The 20,225-nt window shown below is 46.1% G+C and overlaps 1 protein-coding gene across 1 annotated transcript in view; it reads left to right on the top strand.

The window, feature by feature from the left end:
* The first annotated feature begins 13,725 nt into the window (after positions 1 to 13,725).
* The window catches only part of rgs3a (regulator of G protein signaling 3a), an 88,725-nt gene continuing 82,225 nt past the window's right edge, over positions 13,726 to 20,225 (top strand). Inside the window, 4 exon segments of the mRNA XM_056578651.1 lie at positions 13,726 to 14,141; positions 16,968 to 17,049; positions 17,548 to 17,653; positions 18,399 to 18,888. Coding sequence (XP_056434626.1) covers positions 13,827 to 14,141; positions 16,968 to 17,049; positions 17,548 to 17,653; positions 18,399 to 18,888 — 993 coding nt within the window. The 5' untranslated portion in view covers positions 13,726 to 13,826.

The following is a 20,225-nucleotide window of genomic DNA, read 5'->3' as shown; positions in this document are numbered from 1 at the left end:
CTTAGGTTCTTAAAAAATGTGATTACACCGGTCATGGTCAAATTTAAACATTTAGGAATGTTAGAGGTGTTGCCCATTACTAGATTCATTTTCCATTGGTATAGCCAGAGGATGAATAATGACCATGTAGTTTTAGTCAGTTTCCATGGATTATATTGTTTATTTCCCCCAATGGCATCACTGGCCCACTACTGTCTAATCTAATAAATTACTCTGTGTGTCTGTGTTTGTATGTGTGTGTGTGTGTGTGTGTGTGTGTGTGTGTGTGTGTGTGTGTGTGTGTGTGTGTGTGTGTGTGTGTGTGTGTGTGTGTGTGTGTGTGTGTGTGTGTGTGTGTGTGTGTGTCAGCGACCAGAATGTAGGCCATGCATGAGGCACTGTAGCACCCCCTCGAATGACCAAACTCCAGTTCATTGTCATTACTTTCACATGTGCTGACCTATTCTATGTATGTCTCTCTCTCTCTTTCCTCCCTCCATCTCTTTACTTCTATCTCTCTCCCTCTCTCATTATCTCTGTTCCTCTCGATCTCTCTCTTTCTTCTCTCCCCTCCCTCTATCTCTCATCATCTCTCTCTCTCTCTCTGTCTGTCTGTCTCCCTCTCTCTCTCTCTCTCTCTCTCTCTCTCGCTCTCTCTTTCTCTCTTTTCACTGCTCACTCTATCTCTCTCTCCTCCCTCTCTCATTATCTCTCTGTGTCTCTCTCTCTTTCTCTCTTCTCCTCTCCCCTCCCCATCTCTAATTGTCTCTCTGTCCCTCTCTCATTATCTCTATCTTTCTATGTCTCTCGCTCTCTCAGTCTGGTCAAACCAATTTATGTACATATCTATCATCCATCTGTCCTTCCATCCATCGATCTCTCTGAATGTCTGTCTGTCCGTCCTTTCAGGTATGTCTTAGTGATCCTCCTCTTCAGTCACCTTTCATTGTCTCCGTCTGTCCGACACTGCATCCCATCTTCACATCATTATCCCATAGCCCACTTTGTTCCCATGTCTCAGATAAAGGCCTGCTCCCTAGCGTTGGCAGGGTTCCCACATTCCCCAATAGATGAGGATTCCAGTATAATTTCAGAGCTCCCTCCGTGGGATATTCCCAGTGTTCATCTGTCGTCTTCTGACGACAGCAACCCCCCCGACGAAGCCTTTGAGAGGGATATTGGGATTCAAGGGCTGTCATATAAAATGTGCCTGGAGAGGACTTAAAACCAGAGACTGTGGTCTCTCTCAGCACCTGGTCAGTGCACACTAAGCAGCTCTGAGGTCAGCTCTCCTGTAAACCGGTAAGCCCTTATGCAGCATTATAATAATTATTATTATTGTATGTTAACTCAAACAGGACATATCTCTGGAAAAACAGCACGCTTGTTTTCCACCCGTTGGTCCAGGATTAGAAATCCCTCGTTTATCCTGGGGGCGAACGTCCTTATTTACCCATCATGCCCTGCTGGGATCTCATCAGTCTGAGGTTGACAAACAGGCATGTGGGTTAAGGGGCGATATAGGGTCTGTGATGAAACCATGGTAACCGTCTCTCCTGGCTTCGCTGAAACATCCATTCCTAATATCATTGGTAATTGCATGTCATGATACCAATACCATGTCAACACGTAAAGACCGACGCACATTGGTTCCAAAACAAGAAAGGAGAGGAAAGAAGTTCTGTAGTGCTGTTGTTTACATTCGGGGCAGGCCCCCTTACCCAGAATGCTCTTTGGTAGAATCGCTTCAAAGAGGTATTTTGACGAATGTTATTGGTAACGGATGTTTTAGTGAAGGCAGAAGAGATGCCTATTATGGTCTGCTCACCCCGACCGCTATGATCCTTTAACACCATGAACGTCATGCTATCCAAACAAAACAACAGTCAAGTCAACTGCTTAACGATTCAATCAAAATGAAACCAATAATGAAATCCAGAAAAAGTCAGGATTTATCCGTGAAGGATTGATTCTCTCCGACCTCTTTGTCATAACTTGTTTAACTTTTAATATTGTGTTTACAGAACTGGATGTTCTCTCAATTCCATTTGGCTTTTCGTTTTAATGAACAGGGCATTTCAATATTGTTGTGTGTGTGTTTGTGTATGTGTGTGTGTGTGTGTGTGTGTGTGTGTGTGTGTGTGTGTGTGTGTGTGTGTTAGTATTTGTCTTTATCTCTCTGTGTTAGTGTGTGTGTTAGCATGTGTGTCTCGCTTTATTTGTGTGAGTGTTTATGTCCATAGCTAATTCAGTTCTCTCCTGCAATGTAGTGCAGGTGGCTTGAATATGCGTGAAAAGAACACAAAAAACAGCCAGTAGGCAGCTGCCGTAGCTTTATAAGTGTGTCATCTGCATATAGAGAACATTTCCATACAACCCAACGCCCCTTAATGGAGGCATCAGGGCACACACACACACACACACACACACACACACACACACACACACACACACACACACACACACACACACACACACACACACACACACACACACACACACACACACAAACATACACACCGTCCATATTTGGCCTTGCAAGGTTGCATGCCATACAGTTCAAGCATCAGATTAAAATCTGTTTGGGGGTGGGGGCCTTAATAACCAACAATTCATCAAATTGTTGAAGGGTGAAAAGCCTGCTGGTTTGTGTATTTTTGGTTCCCTTTATAAACAAATGTCATGCCAGTGCATGTGTACGTCAGCATCTGTTGCTGGGTGCTGGAGTGTGTGTGTATTTGTGTGTGTGTGTTTGTGTGTGTGTGTGTGTGTGTGTGTGTGTGCATGGAGGGGGTTAATGTGGTAATAGGGGGTTGTATGTGCATGGCCATTTTTAGTGTGCTGTCTCTATGCTGTCTGCCATTGTGGGGTTTTGTTGATTGTGTTTGTTTGTGTGTGTGTGTGTGTGTGTGTGTGTGTGTGTGTGTGTGTGTGTGTGTGTGTGTTTTTTAGTATGTGTATGTGTCTGTGTCTGTGTGTGTGTGTGTGTGTGTGTGTGTGTGTGTGTGTGTGTGTGTGTGTGTGTGTGTGTGTGTGTGTGTGTGTGTGTGTGCGCATGTGCGGTAGGTTGATGTCATGGTTCTCGTTCCAAAGGGTAATATTGACCTGGGGCTTGTGTCCGTTTGATGTCTGACAGGAAGTGTTTGACCCAGATGCTCTTGCTCCCTTTCTCTCTCTCTCTCTCTCTCTCTCTCTCTCTCTCTCTCTCTCTCTCTCTCTCTCTCTCTCTCTCTCTCTCTCTCTCCTTGTCTCTCTCTCTCCTTGTCTCTCTCTCTCTCTCTCTCTCTCTCTCTCTCTCTCTCTCTCTCTCTCTCTCTCTCTCTCTCTCTTTATCTCTCTCTCTCTCCATCTCTCGTCCACGGTTTCTGTTACTTGTTGATGTTGTTGTTGTTATGTTTTTTTTCTCCTCCTGCTGGTTTCTGCCTTGCATAACAATCTCATGACATTCAACAGGAATGCACTAGACCAATTCCGGGCATATTTAAGGAATATCGTTGAGAGGAGGATGAATTAGAGTGGTCTCAGTCAAACAAATTGCTATTGTGGGATCATGCTGTTTTTGCTTTAAGATTTCGTGTTGCGGATTGGATCATATATGGAACGGCTTGGATGTGAAGACAAATCAATTCATTTTTTTTATAATTATCTGATAGCTTGCATTTTTTCCTCAATAGATAGTCCTGAAACAGTTCTTAGGAAGATTTAAGAAGCCAAGCTGTGTGATAATATCAATATTTTTGCGGAATATTTTTTCGAGAGAGTGAAGAATATGATACGTCTTTTGAAGAATTTGATTTCTTTGTTTAGGTTGGCAGTTTATCGCCACCCAGATGAATTGAAAAATATAAATCGAATATAATACGCGCAGCGTAGCACGAATATCATAACATCCCTACCTCGGTCGTGCTTCAAAACCTGCCCTAATTCCTAGCAGGGACGCGACTGTAACACACTCTCCTACACACATCAGACCTAATCTTTCCTGACTGCACTGTGCCACTCAGATACAGGCAGATACAGGCAACAGGAGGGGAGGCTAGGGTAGCAACTGACTAAAGGATCTTCTAATTACCAGCCTTGTCATGGACCCAAGGAGTCACTTTCTGCCCATATATGGAAATCCCTCTTCCTCTTAAACCTAGGTGGATGTGTTGTGTTGATTAATTTACCTTTAAGTCACTGAACCGACTTCGATCCTAATTGAATTAAGTGACGAGCCATCCCTTTATTGCACACACATACGATAATGGTTGTAAGCGACCCCCGGTTTTCCCTGGTCGTCATCAACACCCTTGTCAAATATCATCTCAGTGACCACCACACAGCCCAGGGTGGTTCATTCAGCCTACACCACTATTGTCGACAACGTCGACAGTTACTTTCATCTATAACGTTGTGGTTTCTTTATCGACTTGATCAGCTGAAATTGTGATATTCTTCTGTATATTCTTTTGACTGTTCAAGGAAACATCTCATCGTTTTTAATGTTTGATTTGTAGTTCATTGATTTGGAACTGTTTAAAGGTGTCCCGAAGAAGAAAGCAGGACATCTTGTTCAAGAATGCCTTCCAGTTAGGTTGTGGACATTGGGGAAAAAACCCTGTAACCTTTTAGCTAGGAGTCAAGCCCCCACACCCAGTATCCTGTGTGACAATGTTAATCTAGATGTTTGCTTCCTTGTGTGGGTGTGCATGTATACAAACTTCTATGCATGTGAAGCACACATGCGTTGTCGTGGTTGTTGTTGTTGTCTGCATGAATGTAGACATTAATTCCTGTTAGCACATCAGTAAATCCTCTCTTTGACGTAGAATAGTCCTTCATAGCGGAGTAAGTGCTAGTGACATCTTGTCCCATCCACTTGCATTCGTCTTCATCTTTTGTGACTCTCTTTGTTTGGCTCGTACAGAGAGGTCGAACAATTTCTGTAATGTAGATAATCAGTTATTTTTCCCGATGTAGGACTGGCATCAGAAACACTAAATTACCTTATGCAGGACACTGTAATATTTTTAAATGATATTTTGGTTAGTTAGTTTGCTGTTCTTTCTGTGGCTCATTTATTGAGAGCCCTTGCTTTTCTCTGTCTTTGTCTGTATGTATTCTTTGTCTTTTTCCTTTTTTCTGTTTTTGTCTAGTGCAGCTTAGACATGGCATTGAGAAGAGAGACTACCAAAAAGGGCGTATTATAGAGCACTGTGTCCCACTTCAAAGGGTTCTACCTCTTACGTTTGAATTGAGACGTGTCATTGAAATCAAAAGAGAGTTAATGTCCTTGTCTGAAACATGAGATACGGTTGATACTAAGTTCTGGCCTTTTAAGTAAGCGAAACAGACATTTCGTAATTCTCCTCAAACAAACACTTAGTCGTCAGCTGGCCTGAATGCACCCCACACAATGACATAGAAATCGTGATTCATGTCACAATTGATCAAACTGCAAAGTTTCTCTGTTATCTCACAAAACCCCCAAATATCCCGCCAACCCCCTCCATCCTTGGGTACACTCTGTGATCACTAACAAGCGTGACGGACAGTCTCCGCCAACGGGGCCTGCCCACAAACCCATTATTACCCACGCCATACAGTTTAACCGGCACAATGCGCCAACCGTTCGACCCATTGTCTCTTTGTAGCCCGATGGACTCTCACTCAGTGTGTTGGACAGTAGTCAACAACAGTTGTGCTTCGCCGTGCCCCTTTTCAGCTCCAAGTGACTCCAAAAGAGCCGCTCACACTGTGGAGTGGAGGCGGGGAACTTCCACCTCCTTCACGGGTTCCTTCGCAGTATCCGTCAAGTGTTTATTTGTTTGTGGGTGAAAAGGGAAGTGAATGAAGAGAGCCGGGGAAGAACAAGTGAGCGAGCGCTGTGGTTGGAGTGCCTCGATGGAGGCGAGAGAGGGGCTTGCCTTTTTTTTTCCATTCTGACAGATCGCTTGGCTTAAGCTCCCTCTGCCGTGGCAGCGTGCCAGAGACTTCTACTTATTCTCTTCGCTTTTTCTTCTTCATCTTTTGACCACTGCGTGACTCTCCTTACTTTGGTTCTCCTCTTTTTTCGTTTTTTTCCCTTTAATTTTCTCCCACTCTTTGCCTCTCTTTCGTTCTTTCTCTCTTTCTCCCACTGTCTTTGTTCTGTTGTGTTTGCATGTCCCAGTATCTGAACTTACCACCATTTCAATCTATTTCTCCTCCCCCTCATCCTCCTCTTCCTCCAATTCCTCCTCTTCCACCTCCTTCTCCTCATCTCTCTCTCTCTCTCTCTCTCTCTCTCTCTCTCTCTCTCTCTCACTCTCTCTCTCTCTCTCTCTCTCTCCCTCTCTCTCTCTCTCTCTCTCTCTCTCTCTCTCTCTCTCTCTCTCTCTCTCTCTCTCTCTCTCTCGCTCTCTCTCTCTCCTCCCTTTCATTTCCCTGTCAGTCATTCAGCATCTCTTTCAGTGCCAGCTGCTTCTTGTCTCTCCAGCAGCAGAAACCATATGTGATTCATCTCCAGCCCAGGACAATGGGGGTCAAACTGGGATCGAAGCTAACCAGGTTAGCCCATGTCTCAACATGGATTCCTGGAGATCTGAGACTGAAATATCCATAAAGTCAGGCCTCTGCGCAACTTGCCACGTTCAATTAAGAGTGGGAGCAGGCAAAGTATCCACTGGAATGCTACTGACGGGGATGTGGTTATGAGTTTTGAATGTCTGAAGAAGTGGTTTGTGATGCATGTGCTACAGTGAGTCTGCAACGTTTCATCTGTCATGGTGAATGTGTGCGGATCCTTTGTTTCTGTCTATCTTCATTTGTGTGTGTGTGCATTTGCTTGTGTCCGTCTTCTTAATGTGTGTGTGTGTGTGTGTATTTGTGTGTGTACGTGTGTGTGTGTGTGCGTGAGGCACTAGGTCTTGCAGTGCATTCACGTGCACACATAATGCAATAAGGGCGCTTCACCAGACAGAGAGAAGGTCGCTCACATGCCTTCAATATTCCCTGCCCATGTGGGGGAAATACAGTTATCCCCCAAAGTTTGCATGCAGAGATAGAAAGTCTGTAGTCTTTGGGCTGGGGTGAAAAGGACATGAGCGCGACATTGAAAGGCTCTATCAAAGCCATAACATTTGAAACAAAAAGTTTGCGTGAGGTTTGATGGATGGATCAAGAAAGAGGGGAAGAAGAAACGATGAGTTTGGGGCACTCATCTCTGTCACTACGGTGGGAGCAAGGTCAGGAGAGAGTAGAGAGAGAGAGAGAGAGAGAGAGAGAGAGAGAGAGAGAGAGAGAGAGAGAGAGAGGAGAGAGAGAGAGAGAGAGAGAGAGAGAGAGAGAGAGAGAGAGAGAGAGTGGGGACAGGGGGGGGGGGGGGGTCGGCAGGGAGGTAGATAGAGAGAGAGACATAGAGAGGGGAGGGGGGGGGGGGGTGTGGGGGAGACTGAGAGAGAGGGAGTAGAAAAAAGAGTGGGATCAGCATTGTGCCCTGCTGCTGAATGCTGCCTTTATGAGCAATAGTTAAAAGGACTGGGAGGCGAGGTTGAGTCCCCCGGTAACCATAGCAACCTCACAGAAGACGGAAGGATAATGGAGCGAGGGCTTCTTTTTTCTTTTTTTTCCTTTTCTTTCTTTCTTTCTTTCTTTTTTTCCCCCCCTGTCCCTCTCTCTCTCTGTTAGTCCTCTCCTCCACTCCTCTTTTGGCCAGTTTGTTAGAAAGCTCTCATTCCACGAGGAGCATTTCCGATCGCGGCCGGCTACTCTCTTTTATTTCAGTTGCCTCCTCGTATGTGTCTGTGTGTGTGTGAGTGTGTCAGTGTGTGTGTGTGTTTGTGTGCGTGCGTGTGCGCGCTCCCTCGCCCGTACATTTCAGATGATGGTCGGAGATGAGCCTCCTCTTTCGATCCCGATAGACAGAACCCCTTCTATTCCCGTTGCAGTCCAGGGAACTTCAAACAGGGTTCTTTGAGCACTTCTTGAGGACTTTTATTTTTAAACAATTAAAAATTTGGTCAACTCAACAGCATTTTAGTATTTATTGCAGGTATAAGGCAGAGGGACATGTGCTCTGAGGGGAGTGTGTCCGCCCGTGACTCCTTTGTGTATATTTCAGAGGCTGTGCTGTCAAACCATGGTGATGCCCCTGACGACACTTGCCCCGAGAATATGCAATGCTTAACGGTGAGTACCGCTGACTTTCACTTCCTTTACTCTGTGTCCATGTCTATGTACGTGATGTACTACTCCACACCCTCAAACTCATGCATCTTGAACGGTCTTTTGGGAGTTTGATGGTGAAGATGATGCTGATGCTTTCCTAAGCATACTCTTGAATTGTCTGAAGGAATTTGTATGCTTTTCTAAGCATTATGATTATATTCTAGATCTATAATCAAATTGTATACTTTGGCATTGGTTATAACTAGTGGCGTCCTCTATATATCCTAGTGGTGTTTTGCCTTTGCGACACAGATAAGATGACACCCAACTCTCCCAAGGGAGCACCAAAAAAAATCCTGTTCAAACGCCTTCAGCGGTCCATTTATCTTTTGAATTCTACACATTCTTAGCCTCTTAGCGTCGCTGCTAATTGAATCTGGAGTTCTGTGCAGGGACCCGAGCGCACTGCCACTTCCTGAAGGGACTGTTTGGGTGTGTCATGCTTGAGAGGGTGTCATTCATTTGCATGGGAGTCCCTGAGGCTGCAAGAACAGATTTGTATTGTTATTATTTTAAAGGTTATTTTCAGACAGACTGTCCCGCAGCAGCAAGTAGGAAAACAGTAAAGTTGAGATTCGAGTTGAGAAATGAATGCCAAACTATTGGCATCTTTCTTAAGAAGAAGATGATGGTTTTAAAAATGTCCATACATCTTATATAATCTACAATAAGATTGCTTGTGTGCAAAGATGTGTGCATTTTATGTTTAAGTCACTATTGACTTGCCTAATTCAATAATCATACTTTTTAAATAATAACACGCAAAAAATTGTAATTCAATCAGTCAAGACCATGAAGTGTCTGACTCTTTAGAGCGACATTTCTGCTGCTTTCTCCCTCGTTTCCACGTTTCCGATTGTCAATGTCGCAAGATGATTCCATTGCTACCTTTGCTGATCTAATGTACTTATACATCACAACACATAATTTGACGTTCACTATACTTTCACATTATCTTATGACAGGTTTAGGCATATGTGATCGACCCTCATGTTATCAAAATATATTCCCCCTTCTTTCTCATCGACTGTTATAAATCCATCCGTTCAGCATGGCTGCCCTTTACCTCAGTCCCTCGGGTCACTTTGGAAAGGTTTGTGAGCGTTCCATTGACCCACTATCTCTCTCATTTAAAACCTTTCATTGAGAAGTCATCCTTTAAGTGTTCATTCGTTTAGAAAGGCTGATCAGTATTTGAGGTAACCTGTAGTGTGGAAATCTATGATTCATATTAAAGTTACATGCAAGGATACAACCTCAAAGGCACAGGATTGGATAAAGGATGCGAAATTACTTTTTGCCACCCATTGACTTCTGCTGTGCACACACCATTCATATGCATATCAGGTCACACAGAAACCTGACTGACTCACCCGTGCGCACATACATGCTCATATATGCGTGCGCGCGCGCACACACACACACACACACACACACACACACACACACACACACACACACACACACACACACACACACACACACACACACACACACACACACACACACACACGAACACACACACACACACACACACACGAACACACACACACACACACACACACACACACACACACACACACACACATACACACACACACACACACGCAGTATTTAAATGACAGCACATGCAATTAGAGACATGTATTGAGAAGGTACACTGAATGTGTTAATACACTGAATGTGTTTATGTCACATGGCTATGGCTTTGTTAAACCTTTGTACAATGGGCGCATGTTCCCTGTATGGTGCAGCCCTAGTATTTACTAAGTGCAAAGAGTTATGATTTTTTTTGCATAATTTGTTTGCATGGTAATGGCAGTCATTCATCACAAAAGACAAATGTGTTTAGCGGCATAAAGCCAGCAGTTTCAAAGCCAGCAAGTCGTTTCAAAAGTATATTATTGATATCCTGAAAGTGCTTAGCTCAATGGCACGCTTCAAATATCTTAAGAAGTTAAAGAAACAAATTCAGAAACCTCATTGGCAGATTAATGTTGCATTAAAGCAGCCTCGTCAGCCAGCGTAAGCCGGAAAGCTCCCCATGAAACGGGGTGCGACATGTTATGCACGAGGAGAAATGCTACTTATTAACCCTAAAGAAAGCTGAAGGTTAACATTAGCTACCAGGATACACATCTTGTTCACTTTGCAATAATGAATCAACAATTGATATCTTTAAACACCCAGTTGCCACATAATAATTTATAATGACAAACTCTACATACAAACCCCATCCCCAATCCCCGCTGAAATATACATAAATTTGTACCAACCGGATCTCCATATGATAACCCATTCTCTTGAACCTTTATTTTATTCAGTACAGTATTAATTCTCTGTAAAAAAAAGAAATAGTGTGTTAATTGTACTGTGGTCCCACCCTGGCTGTTGTGCGACACTTAGCCTTTGCACTAACGATGTGCTCTGGCTGAGGAGGATGGGCCAGTCCCCTTTGATAGCCGGTGTTTATTCAGGTCCCCACAAAGACCAGAGGAGGAGGGAAAAGACTGAATACGGGAGGAAGAATAAAAGAGATTCACTTTTTTTACAGAGTGGAGTGATCCCACACTGCTGAAACAAGCGGCTTGGCCTTGTTTGGCGTCCGCACAAGCCTTTTCATGGCCGCCATTCACTCCCGCTCTCTCCCCCAAACACAGGCTTTTCTTTGCCTCCCACTCTCTCTCTCTCTCTCTCGCGCGTCCTCTCTCTCTTTCTTATGCTTACATGTAATCCGTCCTTCTGCCTATTAAGAGCGAACAGAGGAGGAGGAGGAGGAGGAGGAGGATAGAAAGAAGAGGGGGGGGGGGAGGGAGTCTGGCGGGGGAGGGGGGCTGATGGGGTCGCAGGGTCTGCAGAGTGTGCTTGACAAGGCAAAGACAGGGACAGCCGGCATCGCGACAGGCAGGACGAGATGGGAGGACAACGGACTCCTCTGTGGGCTACTGTTAGCCCTGTAGCCACCTTGTTTTTGCCTAGCTCCTGTCACTCCATGTTAAGTTACCGCCCCCCCTTTTACCAGGCCATGGGAAAAGACCAGGTAGTGGATTCAGTCCAAGCTGCTTAGATTGGTAGCTTCCTTAGACCCTTTTCATAGAAGTGTCACCGCAGGACAAACATAGGTGTCTCACATACAATGTGCTCATACGGCGTACAGCGGCTTTGTACCCCAGTGTGTCGTCAGCGCTTTCAAAAAGTTATTCGTTCTCCTGTCCACATAGCAGCGTGAGGGGCTGCAGTCTCAACAGAACTCCACTCTGGAAGAACGTTTTAAAAGTATCAGTTTTCTGGCACCAAAACCTCTGGCGTCTTGTAGACAGGGTCTTAAAACGGTGTAGGCATGCGTCCCGGGACATAAAGGCAGCAGACCCATAATTAGCGTTATGAGCGCCACCTGTGTTTGTCCCACGTTGACACCGTTAAATTGGCAGGACATTTAGTATTTTTCTTTCTTTTTCGTTTAAGGCGGTGGCACTGTGGTGTTTAATTGGCTACTTTGTATGATGTTACCTCTGCCAGCATGAGAGGTTAGATTCCCACTGGGACCACCCATGCACTCACAGTTATGTAACTAACACTTTGGATGAAAGTGTTCACAGAAGGGCAGATATTAATGTATTATGGTGCCATCTTATCTAGTGTTATTGCTGTATTCATAGTGTTTGTTACGTACAACTGTACGTATCACTTCTGTTACGGCCATAGAGGTGTAGAAAGAAAATAAATGAAGATCGTTATTTGGATCGACTTCAAGTAGAGAAGGGCTGTTTGTCTATCTGCGTTTCCGGGCGTGAGAGTTTCTGTTGCCGGGGGGGGGGGGGGGGGAAGTAAAAAGGAGGGGAAAGCAGAGGAAATATGGACGCTTGAAAGCATAACAAGAGAGAGCCATGTCTGGACGGAGGTGGTGGGGTTCGGAGCTAGGAAGAGCTGACTAGGAGGGAACTCTGCGCAGGGCCGTGCGTGCGTGCGCGCGCGTGGGTGTGGGTGTGTGTGTGAGAAAATGTTTTGTCTAAATTGGTTTTAAGTAAATTCAGCATGTGACCACACAAAGAATAATCTGTGGATTATCTATTGTCTATTTATATTTTTTTCATAAAATTCTCTAACTATTATTTATTGTGTTTATTGTATTTGGTGAGGCAGACACTTTAAACCAAAGTGACATACAAACACACAACATAACACACAACATTACATGCTATTTTTATGTTTTTATAGTGTATTATATAGAGTTTGAGGGAACCACCTCACAAAACGCAATTTGTATACCAATCATGTTGTCGTATGCTTAACTTACAACATGTGTAATATAGCCCTCTCCCATTCTGCCTGGGCAAATCCCTGCCACATAACTCATTGAATAGTTCTCACCTCTGATGAGATATAACACTTCTTTTGTAGTCCGTTAGGGAAAGACCAGGGAAGCTGACCTTATCACGGGCAGCTAAAATAATGCTTGCCATTGGCTGTGTGTTTCTGTGTGTGTGTGTGTGTGTTTTTGAGAGAGAAAGTGTGTGAATGTATGCATGATTGTGTGTGTTTATGTGTTTGTTTTTGTGTATGAATGTGTCTGTGTCTGAATGAATGTGTGTGTGTGTGTGTGTGTGCGTGTGTGTGTGCGTTTGTGTGTGCGTCTGTCTGCGTGTGCATGTATCTATTGGTATGTGTGCGGGTGCGGCCTGAATGCGCCAATGCATGAGTGTGTATACGTGCGTCAGTGAGTGTGTGTGTGTGTGTCTGTGTGAGTGTGAGTGTGAGTGTGTGTGTGTGTGTGTGTGTGTGTGTGTGTGTGTGTGTGTGTGTGTGTGTGTGTGTGTGTGTGTTAGCGTGCTAGTAGAGGAGGGGGGGGAGGGGGGGGAGGCGCGGCGGAGGGGGCACTTCCTACTATTCTTCTGCCTCTGAACAGTTCCCATGAGCCCCCCTGCCAGGGGCGGCAGTGAGGGCCGTCCAGGCCAACCTCCAGGGCCAGTCTCGCCTTCATGACGCCAACACAGTGAATCCCAGTCCGAGCGCTACCGACACCGCTGCTGCTGCTCTGCTCTGCTCCCGTGGCTCACACACTGCCACCTTGAACTCTGGTTCTCCTCTGCCTGGGTGACGGATCGACCGCGACACAAAACACAAAGAAGAAGAAAGAGATGGATGCGGGGGGAGCGAAGACCACAAAGTGAGGCGTTTGTTTTTTTTTCTCCAGGACAACACTGGGAAATAAGGGACAACATGGGAAAACGAACAAGCTCAAGATCAAACGCTGGACGTGGGATCAAGACCCTAATCTAAAAAAGCCTGAGCCATCGCCCCCGGTGTGCCACGAGTGCAGCCGGCAGTCCCTGGCGGTTTTCGGGTTGTGCTCTGACATCCAGCTGATGTCAGTGGAGAGTACAGAACAGAAATATAGGAAAGGGACAATCAGGCAGAAAGCAGTATGCTGACACCTTCACCGTGGGAGAAAGAGACAGAGGTTCACGAAGCCTGACAGCACAAGCGTACCGCTTCTGTCAAACACTTTGTCAGCACAAACTACGCCCCCCCCCCCCCCCCCCCCCCCACCCGGGAAGGATTCTTTGTACTTTGTAACTTTTGAACCCACCGCGGTGGAACCCAGGTCTACCCCTGTATCGACGGGGCGAGGGAGAGCTCCACGAGCAGCCTCGGAGATGATCCACAACACCCTCAAGACCCCAGAGCCGCTGGGCCGAAGCCCCCGCAGCACGCACTCGCCCGCCCAGAGGAGGCTGTGGCGATACTCGGTCGGCTGCCGGGGCTCCCCGTCCTCCTCCTCCACCCCCTCCACCTCCGGCAACCCCACCAGCACCACCGTCCTGACCCAGACCCACCGCAGGAGCGTGTGCGTACTGGCCGCTGACCTGGGAGGAGGAGGTGGAGGAGGAGGTGGAGGAGGTGGAGGTGAAGGTGTTCTCCATACGATCCACGGGCTGTGCCACCTCTGCATCGGATGTAGGCTGCCTCAGGTTGGTCTCTGAGGAGGAGGAGGCAGAGGGAGTGTTAGAGGAGAGACGATTGACGGCTCTGCTCTTCTTGTTGCCTGTTGTTGGGTTGGGAGGCTTTAGAGATCCACGGGACATGAATCCACATATGTTTGGGTAATGAAACAGTTGAAGTTAGGGTTACGTTTAATATTAGAAGAAGGTAGGGATCGCTGCGGAGAAGATTGGGTTTGTGTGTTTATTTTCCGCATATCGGTAGTGGTACGAGGTTGAGATATTGAAAAATATTTCTAGGTTTGGACATGAATTTGACAGCCGGAGGGCAGTTTACCGATTGTCCCTCGCACTGAGAGGGGCGAACGGGCTGCTCATAAATAATTGAAGAGCTGAGGAATACTGTCTGCAACAGGCTGACCATAAAACAGCTGTCTTCATTATTTAATGCCTCAATTGACTCCTTCACTGTAACCATAACCAAAACTAACCAAAAATCGAGATACTTTCAGGAAGCTGGAGGTGTGATGTACAATGCAAGAGAAGACGTAGAGAGATGCTGTACTTTTTACGTAACAATATTCAACTCTGACCCGAAGATTGGAACATCCCCTGAACATGACCCACGCCACACCATCCTGTTTTCGAAAGGATGCAGTGTAAACGTTAAATTGTTACTCTCTGCGCACACATGTTTGTGTGTGTGTCACCCAAAACTCACCTGACCCAGATAACATTGTCTTTCTAAGGAAAGGGAACATGTGTACTTGCTTCCGAGAAAGCGGCTGCCTGTAAGAGTGGGTGGGTGGAAGGGCGATAGTTTCCTGTGTTAAGTGCGGGTATGTGTGTTGTGTTTGCATGTGTGCGTGTTTTTCCTACACTATCATCTATAATGCACATCGCTCTAGTCCACACCGTGACAGCTTTTCTTTTATCCGTGGCGTCCACGTCAGCATGCATAGCCTCATGAATGCATGCACAAGCACCGGGGTCTACAGGTATGCATGTACTCTATGCACTGTTCTCCTGCGACAAATACATCAGACCTAGCGTGCTGCTCTCTGCGGATGAGGGGGGGGTTGCACTGAAAGACTCGCTGACTGAGGGGAAGGCACGCCTCGCGCGGATGCCCTGGCCCACGTGACGCATGCCCTCGTGTGGGGTGACCGTATTCTGGGAGTACTGGGGCGGGAAAGACTTGTTACCTCCGCATGAGGAGGCAGACAGACAGAGTGAGATCCTCCCTCTCTCCTCCCCCCCCTGACACACAGACACACACACACACACACACGCGCGCGCGCGCGTGCTGCACAGGCAGAAGCACATAGACACACGCGATGGGGCGGGCTTCTTGCTTTTGTCTGGGCCGTTGAGGACATAGGAGTTTCCTACTGTCTTGGAGGTGTTTATATGAAACATCCTTCCTCGGGAGCTGTCTGAAAATATTGCACTGTGGTCGTTGTGGTTCTTTAATTAGAATAACAGACCTGCAGTTTGTTTTGTCTGTGGAAGGTTTTTTTTTACGTCAGGAGCGAAATCCCACACTGCTACCACACTAAAAATATCTGCAATGAGTGAACTGTTATAATTAAATGACACTAGTGAAACAGTACAATTACAATTCAGGCCGACTTTTATGCATGGTTCAATGTAATATCCCGGAATATAGAGAATGAGTGAGAGGAAGTGAGGGGGAAAAGTGCGAGGGGCGAGAGTGTGAGAATGAGCTTGTAAACTGTGCTCTTTGGGGCCTCGGCTGTCACCGGATGAGATGGAAACGCTGGTGTTTTGAATGGTCGTCTGTTGACTTTGGCTCCCACGCTGGAGCCACAGGTAATGGATGTCTGCCTTGGCTGGTCAGAAAGCAACAGAAAGACAGGGCATCTTCCTTTAACTCTATTGTCTCCCACAACCACACACACACACACACACACACACACACACACACACACACACACACACACACTCAAAGTGTGTGTATATAATGCAAATATGTACACACATTGTGTGCTAGTCTGTGAGTGTGTTCTTCAATATGTATGGTTCTGAAATCTTAATTACAGAATATATACAGAATATAGCAACACTAGTAAAAATGTGTAGGTTAGTAGTAGCTTTCAGGTTTTGTTAAACTAAATGTGTTCAAGTTAAAATACTTGAAATAGCATGAAACCATGCTGTGTTAGCCCAAAGCACACAGAATGTGGCTGTAGCGGCGCTGTATTTAGTTAGCTCGCTTTGAATAGGACTCGAGTCACTTTCGGAGACGTAAATTGAATAAACATTATTTTGTGTCGGTCCCCAGACAGCTGTGTACTTTGGGGTTTATGTGGATGGAATGGGAGATTCTGTGCTATGTGTTCAAAACGCCTTTTGCTTTCAGAGTGTTCAGGGATATCTGTCCAGCTCTACATCTGTGTGTTCCTGTTTGAATGGCCACTTGTTGACTTAGTCTCTGAACCACATATCCAGACTCCTGACTCTGAACCTCTTAGTTCTGAATTTATTTGAATAACTTTGTGCCATCCTATTACCGACCGCAATGTCAGATGTGCACAGCGATGAGACAAGATTTTAGATAGGTGTTGACAGGTATCTAGCGTTGTGGCATGCTATAGCTTTCGGCAGGTCATGTGTTTTTCTATTGAATAAAGATGATGGCTTTAAGGTAAATCGTTTCTACCTTTATGTATGTCTGTCTACGCTGATACAGAAGTTTGTCTGTTTTCATTCAAAACAAACTATCTTGAAGTAAACACCCCAAAAAACAATTAGTCATATATTTCTCTGAATAATAGTAACTGAATATATGAATTAATTTTGAATGACTGAACGGCTTTGTGTCGACTCTTGCAGGTGAACATCCTTCGAGGAAAGGACGGCTATGGCTTCACCATCTGCTCAGACTCCCCGGTGAGGGTCCAGGCTGTCGACCCAGGTTGGTGGGATTCAGCCATTGATTGATTGATTGATGGGTGCACGTGGGCATAGCCCCACATTGACATCATTCGTTAAGACTATTTAGTCTTTTGATAAATAAATAAACGCCATTTGGCGGATGCCTTTATCCAAAGCGTCCTACAATACTGTGAGGGCATACATTCCTTAGCGTGGGGGCCCCGGTGGGAATCGAACCCGTAACCCTGGCTGGAGCTGGGCTAGCCATGCTCTACCCATTGAGCTAGGACCACCCTGTTTTCTCTCGCCTTGCATTCGGATGTAGAACTCTTTTCTATTTGTATTCACAATAAACAGTTCGTATGTAAATCCCTTTATATCTCTGCAGTCATTTAACTTAGCGGTTCCAGCGTTTGTCTTCCAATCATGGGGTTGCGGGTTCGAAACCCCCTGCTGAGAAGCCGTGCTGCGTATGAGAACCTGGTGGTACAGTCTAACCCTCACCCTGAATGTGTCCATATTGTCTGTTGCCTTTCAGGAGGCCCAGCCGACCAGGCCGGTCTCCAGCACTTAGACACACTCCTGCAGCTGAACGGACAGCCCGTGGAGCAGTGGAAATGTATAGACCTGGCCCACGCCATCAGGTAACCACTTATGTATACCTATGGGAATGGACCTGCGCTGCTTTCTCAATTGAAAGTGGATATTGTGTCGCTCTCTGATTGTTTAACATGGTATTATTGCACTATATGGATATGGTAGGTCTCTCTAGTTTGTAGTAATGTTCTACTTTTATAAGCTTTTGGTGTTCTCCGGGTCGAATTTCAAGCACTTGAAAAAGCTTTACAGTCATTTAGAGCAAGGAATTATAGCACTTCTCTGTGGACTGTTATTAAATAAAACCTCAAGAAAATATATTTAGTTTATATGGTTTAGCCATAGTTTACCAATTAACTTCTCTCTCTCGCATTGTAGAAACAGCTATAAGTACTAGAAATTAGAGATTTGATTGGTTTATAAAGTCTTGTTATAGTTTACTAACTCCGCTGTCTCTCGTCGTAGAAACAGGTCTAACGAGATATTATTGGTTAAATGAGTTAGCAATAGTATACTCACTCCCCTGGCTCTCGTCTCTCCTCGTAGAAACAGCTCCAACGAGATTTGACTGGTTCATAGTCTCGTTATAGTTGACTAACACCCCTCCCTCTTGTCCCTCATCATATAGAAACAGCTCCAACAGATTTGACTGGTTCATACAGTCTCGTTATAGTTGACTAACTCCCCTCCCTCTTGTCCCTCATCATATAGAAACAGCTCCAACAGATTTGACTGGTTCATACAGTCTCGTTATAGTTGACTAACTCCCCTCCCTCTTGTCACTGATCGTAGAAACAGCTCCAACGAGATCCGTGTGGTGGTGTGGCGCACGGGCCCCACCGCCAAGCCCAGCTTCGAGGGTCTCGTCCACCGGCCGGCCTACAAGCCCTCCACCTCCAACTACGACGCCCCGTCCCCGCCCACGCGCAGGCGGATGGGCGTCCCCAGCAAGACCCCGCCCGTTGTGCCCCCGCTCCCCGCCCACCACCGCCCAACCCCCGCCCCCGGCACCACCCGTAGGCTCCTGCTCAACGGCTCGGAGCTGGGAGGCGGAGGGGGTCCGGGGTGGGGGGGCCGGGTGGGTTCGGCCGAGGAGCTGGACGGGGGGCACCCCAGGGCCCAGCATCAGCATCAGCAGCAGCAGCAGCAGCAGCAGCAGCAGCAGCAGCAGCACCACCTCCTCCACCACCCCCATGCCACGGCCACGCTGAAGGGCACCCGGGTGAAGGCGTCCAACGGGGACAACTACATCATCCTGGCGCCCATCAATGCTGGAAGCCAGGTACCTCAGAGTGCTGCCGGGGAGCTGCATCTTCACCACCATCACCTCCTCCACCACCACCCTCCTCCTCCCCATCACCCACATCCTCCCCGGGGACGCGTGGTGGCTCACCCCCGATATGTGTCCCTGCCGTACCTCCCCGACGCCACTAGTTAGACCGGACTGGACGCCGGCCCGTCACGTGGTGCCAAAAAAAAAAGACATGGTCGCGTGGTCACACTTGCGTTATGCTGCGCTTGTACGCCTGTGTGCGCCGGTAGAGTAATCAAATAACGCATTTGATAGTGAGGTATTTCCCAGTTGATTTTTTAGAGACAACCCTTTCATTTTTTTTTGTTTTGTCATTTTGTGCATCTTCCGCCATTAAGTTCATGCAAGCAATATTGTTGCTCTTAATGGACAAATAAGTGCCATTTCCATTCCTTTTGCCAATAATGATAATATAAACTTGATAAAGTATACCTATTTAAACCTTAAGTTGGCCTTTCTTAAGCACTCCCAAAGAGGTAATATGGTAAAAAAATAAAGAATTATTGCAAAAGGAAAACCAATGTTATCCTACCTACAAACCTACCAAGACCATGTGACTTGTGTGCGGGATCCGATGACATCATGTATGTGGGTCAGGAAGACATGGTGATAAAAAGATGTCTTGATCCAATGACATCGTGTATGTGGGTCAGGAAGACATTGTGACAACAGCACAATAAAGCACACTGTATGGATTAAAGTCAAGGCTCTGAAATGAATTCCTCAGCTAACCCTGCATGAATTATATATCATACTAACCTATCACCCAGCCACACCATGATGCATGGTTGATGCATTGCCCCCTGCAGTATCAATCCTATCTACTTCATTCAGTTATTATAATCTTCCAGAACCACTGGCTTTTAGGATTGAAAAGAGAAGTATTTTCTGATAATAGATTAGATGTATGTTGCCAAGATCGCTTAATCTCCCTGTTCTGATCGGAGTCACTGCTATAGCCAGTTTAAAAGCTGTGCTTGAGTCTAAATGTGTAAGTCGTGTTTGTCTGCAGGTTGGGATACATTTTGTATGTGTATGTGTTGAGTGTGTTAAATGCATGTGTGTGGGGGTGCATCCGTGTGTGTGCGTGTGAGTAGGTGTGATGCGTGGGTGCATGTGATCCTGTGTTTGTGTGTGCACATTTGTGCTTGTGTGTGTGTGTGTGTGTGTGTGTGTGTGTGTGTGTGTGTGTGTGTGTGTGTGTGCATAAGCGTGTGTGTGCGTACATGTGTGTGTGTATGGTGAGCAACTCTGCACTTGTCATGTTCCACTTAGACCAGTGTTCTAAACAGGAAGAGCACTTCTTA

This window comes from Gadus chalcogrammus, chromosome 19 (genome assembly GCF_026213295.1).
Source record: "Gadus chalcogrammus isolate NIFS_2021 chromosome 19, NIFS_Gcha_1.0, whole genome shotgun sequence".
Lineage (NCBI taxonomy): Eukaryota > Metazoa > Chordata > Actinopteri > Gadiformes > Gadidae > Gadus > Gadus chalcogrammus.
Note: the sequence above shows the minus strand (reverse complement) of the source record. Positions and strands in the feature narration are given on the sequence as shown.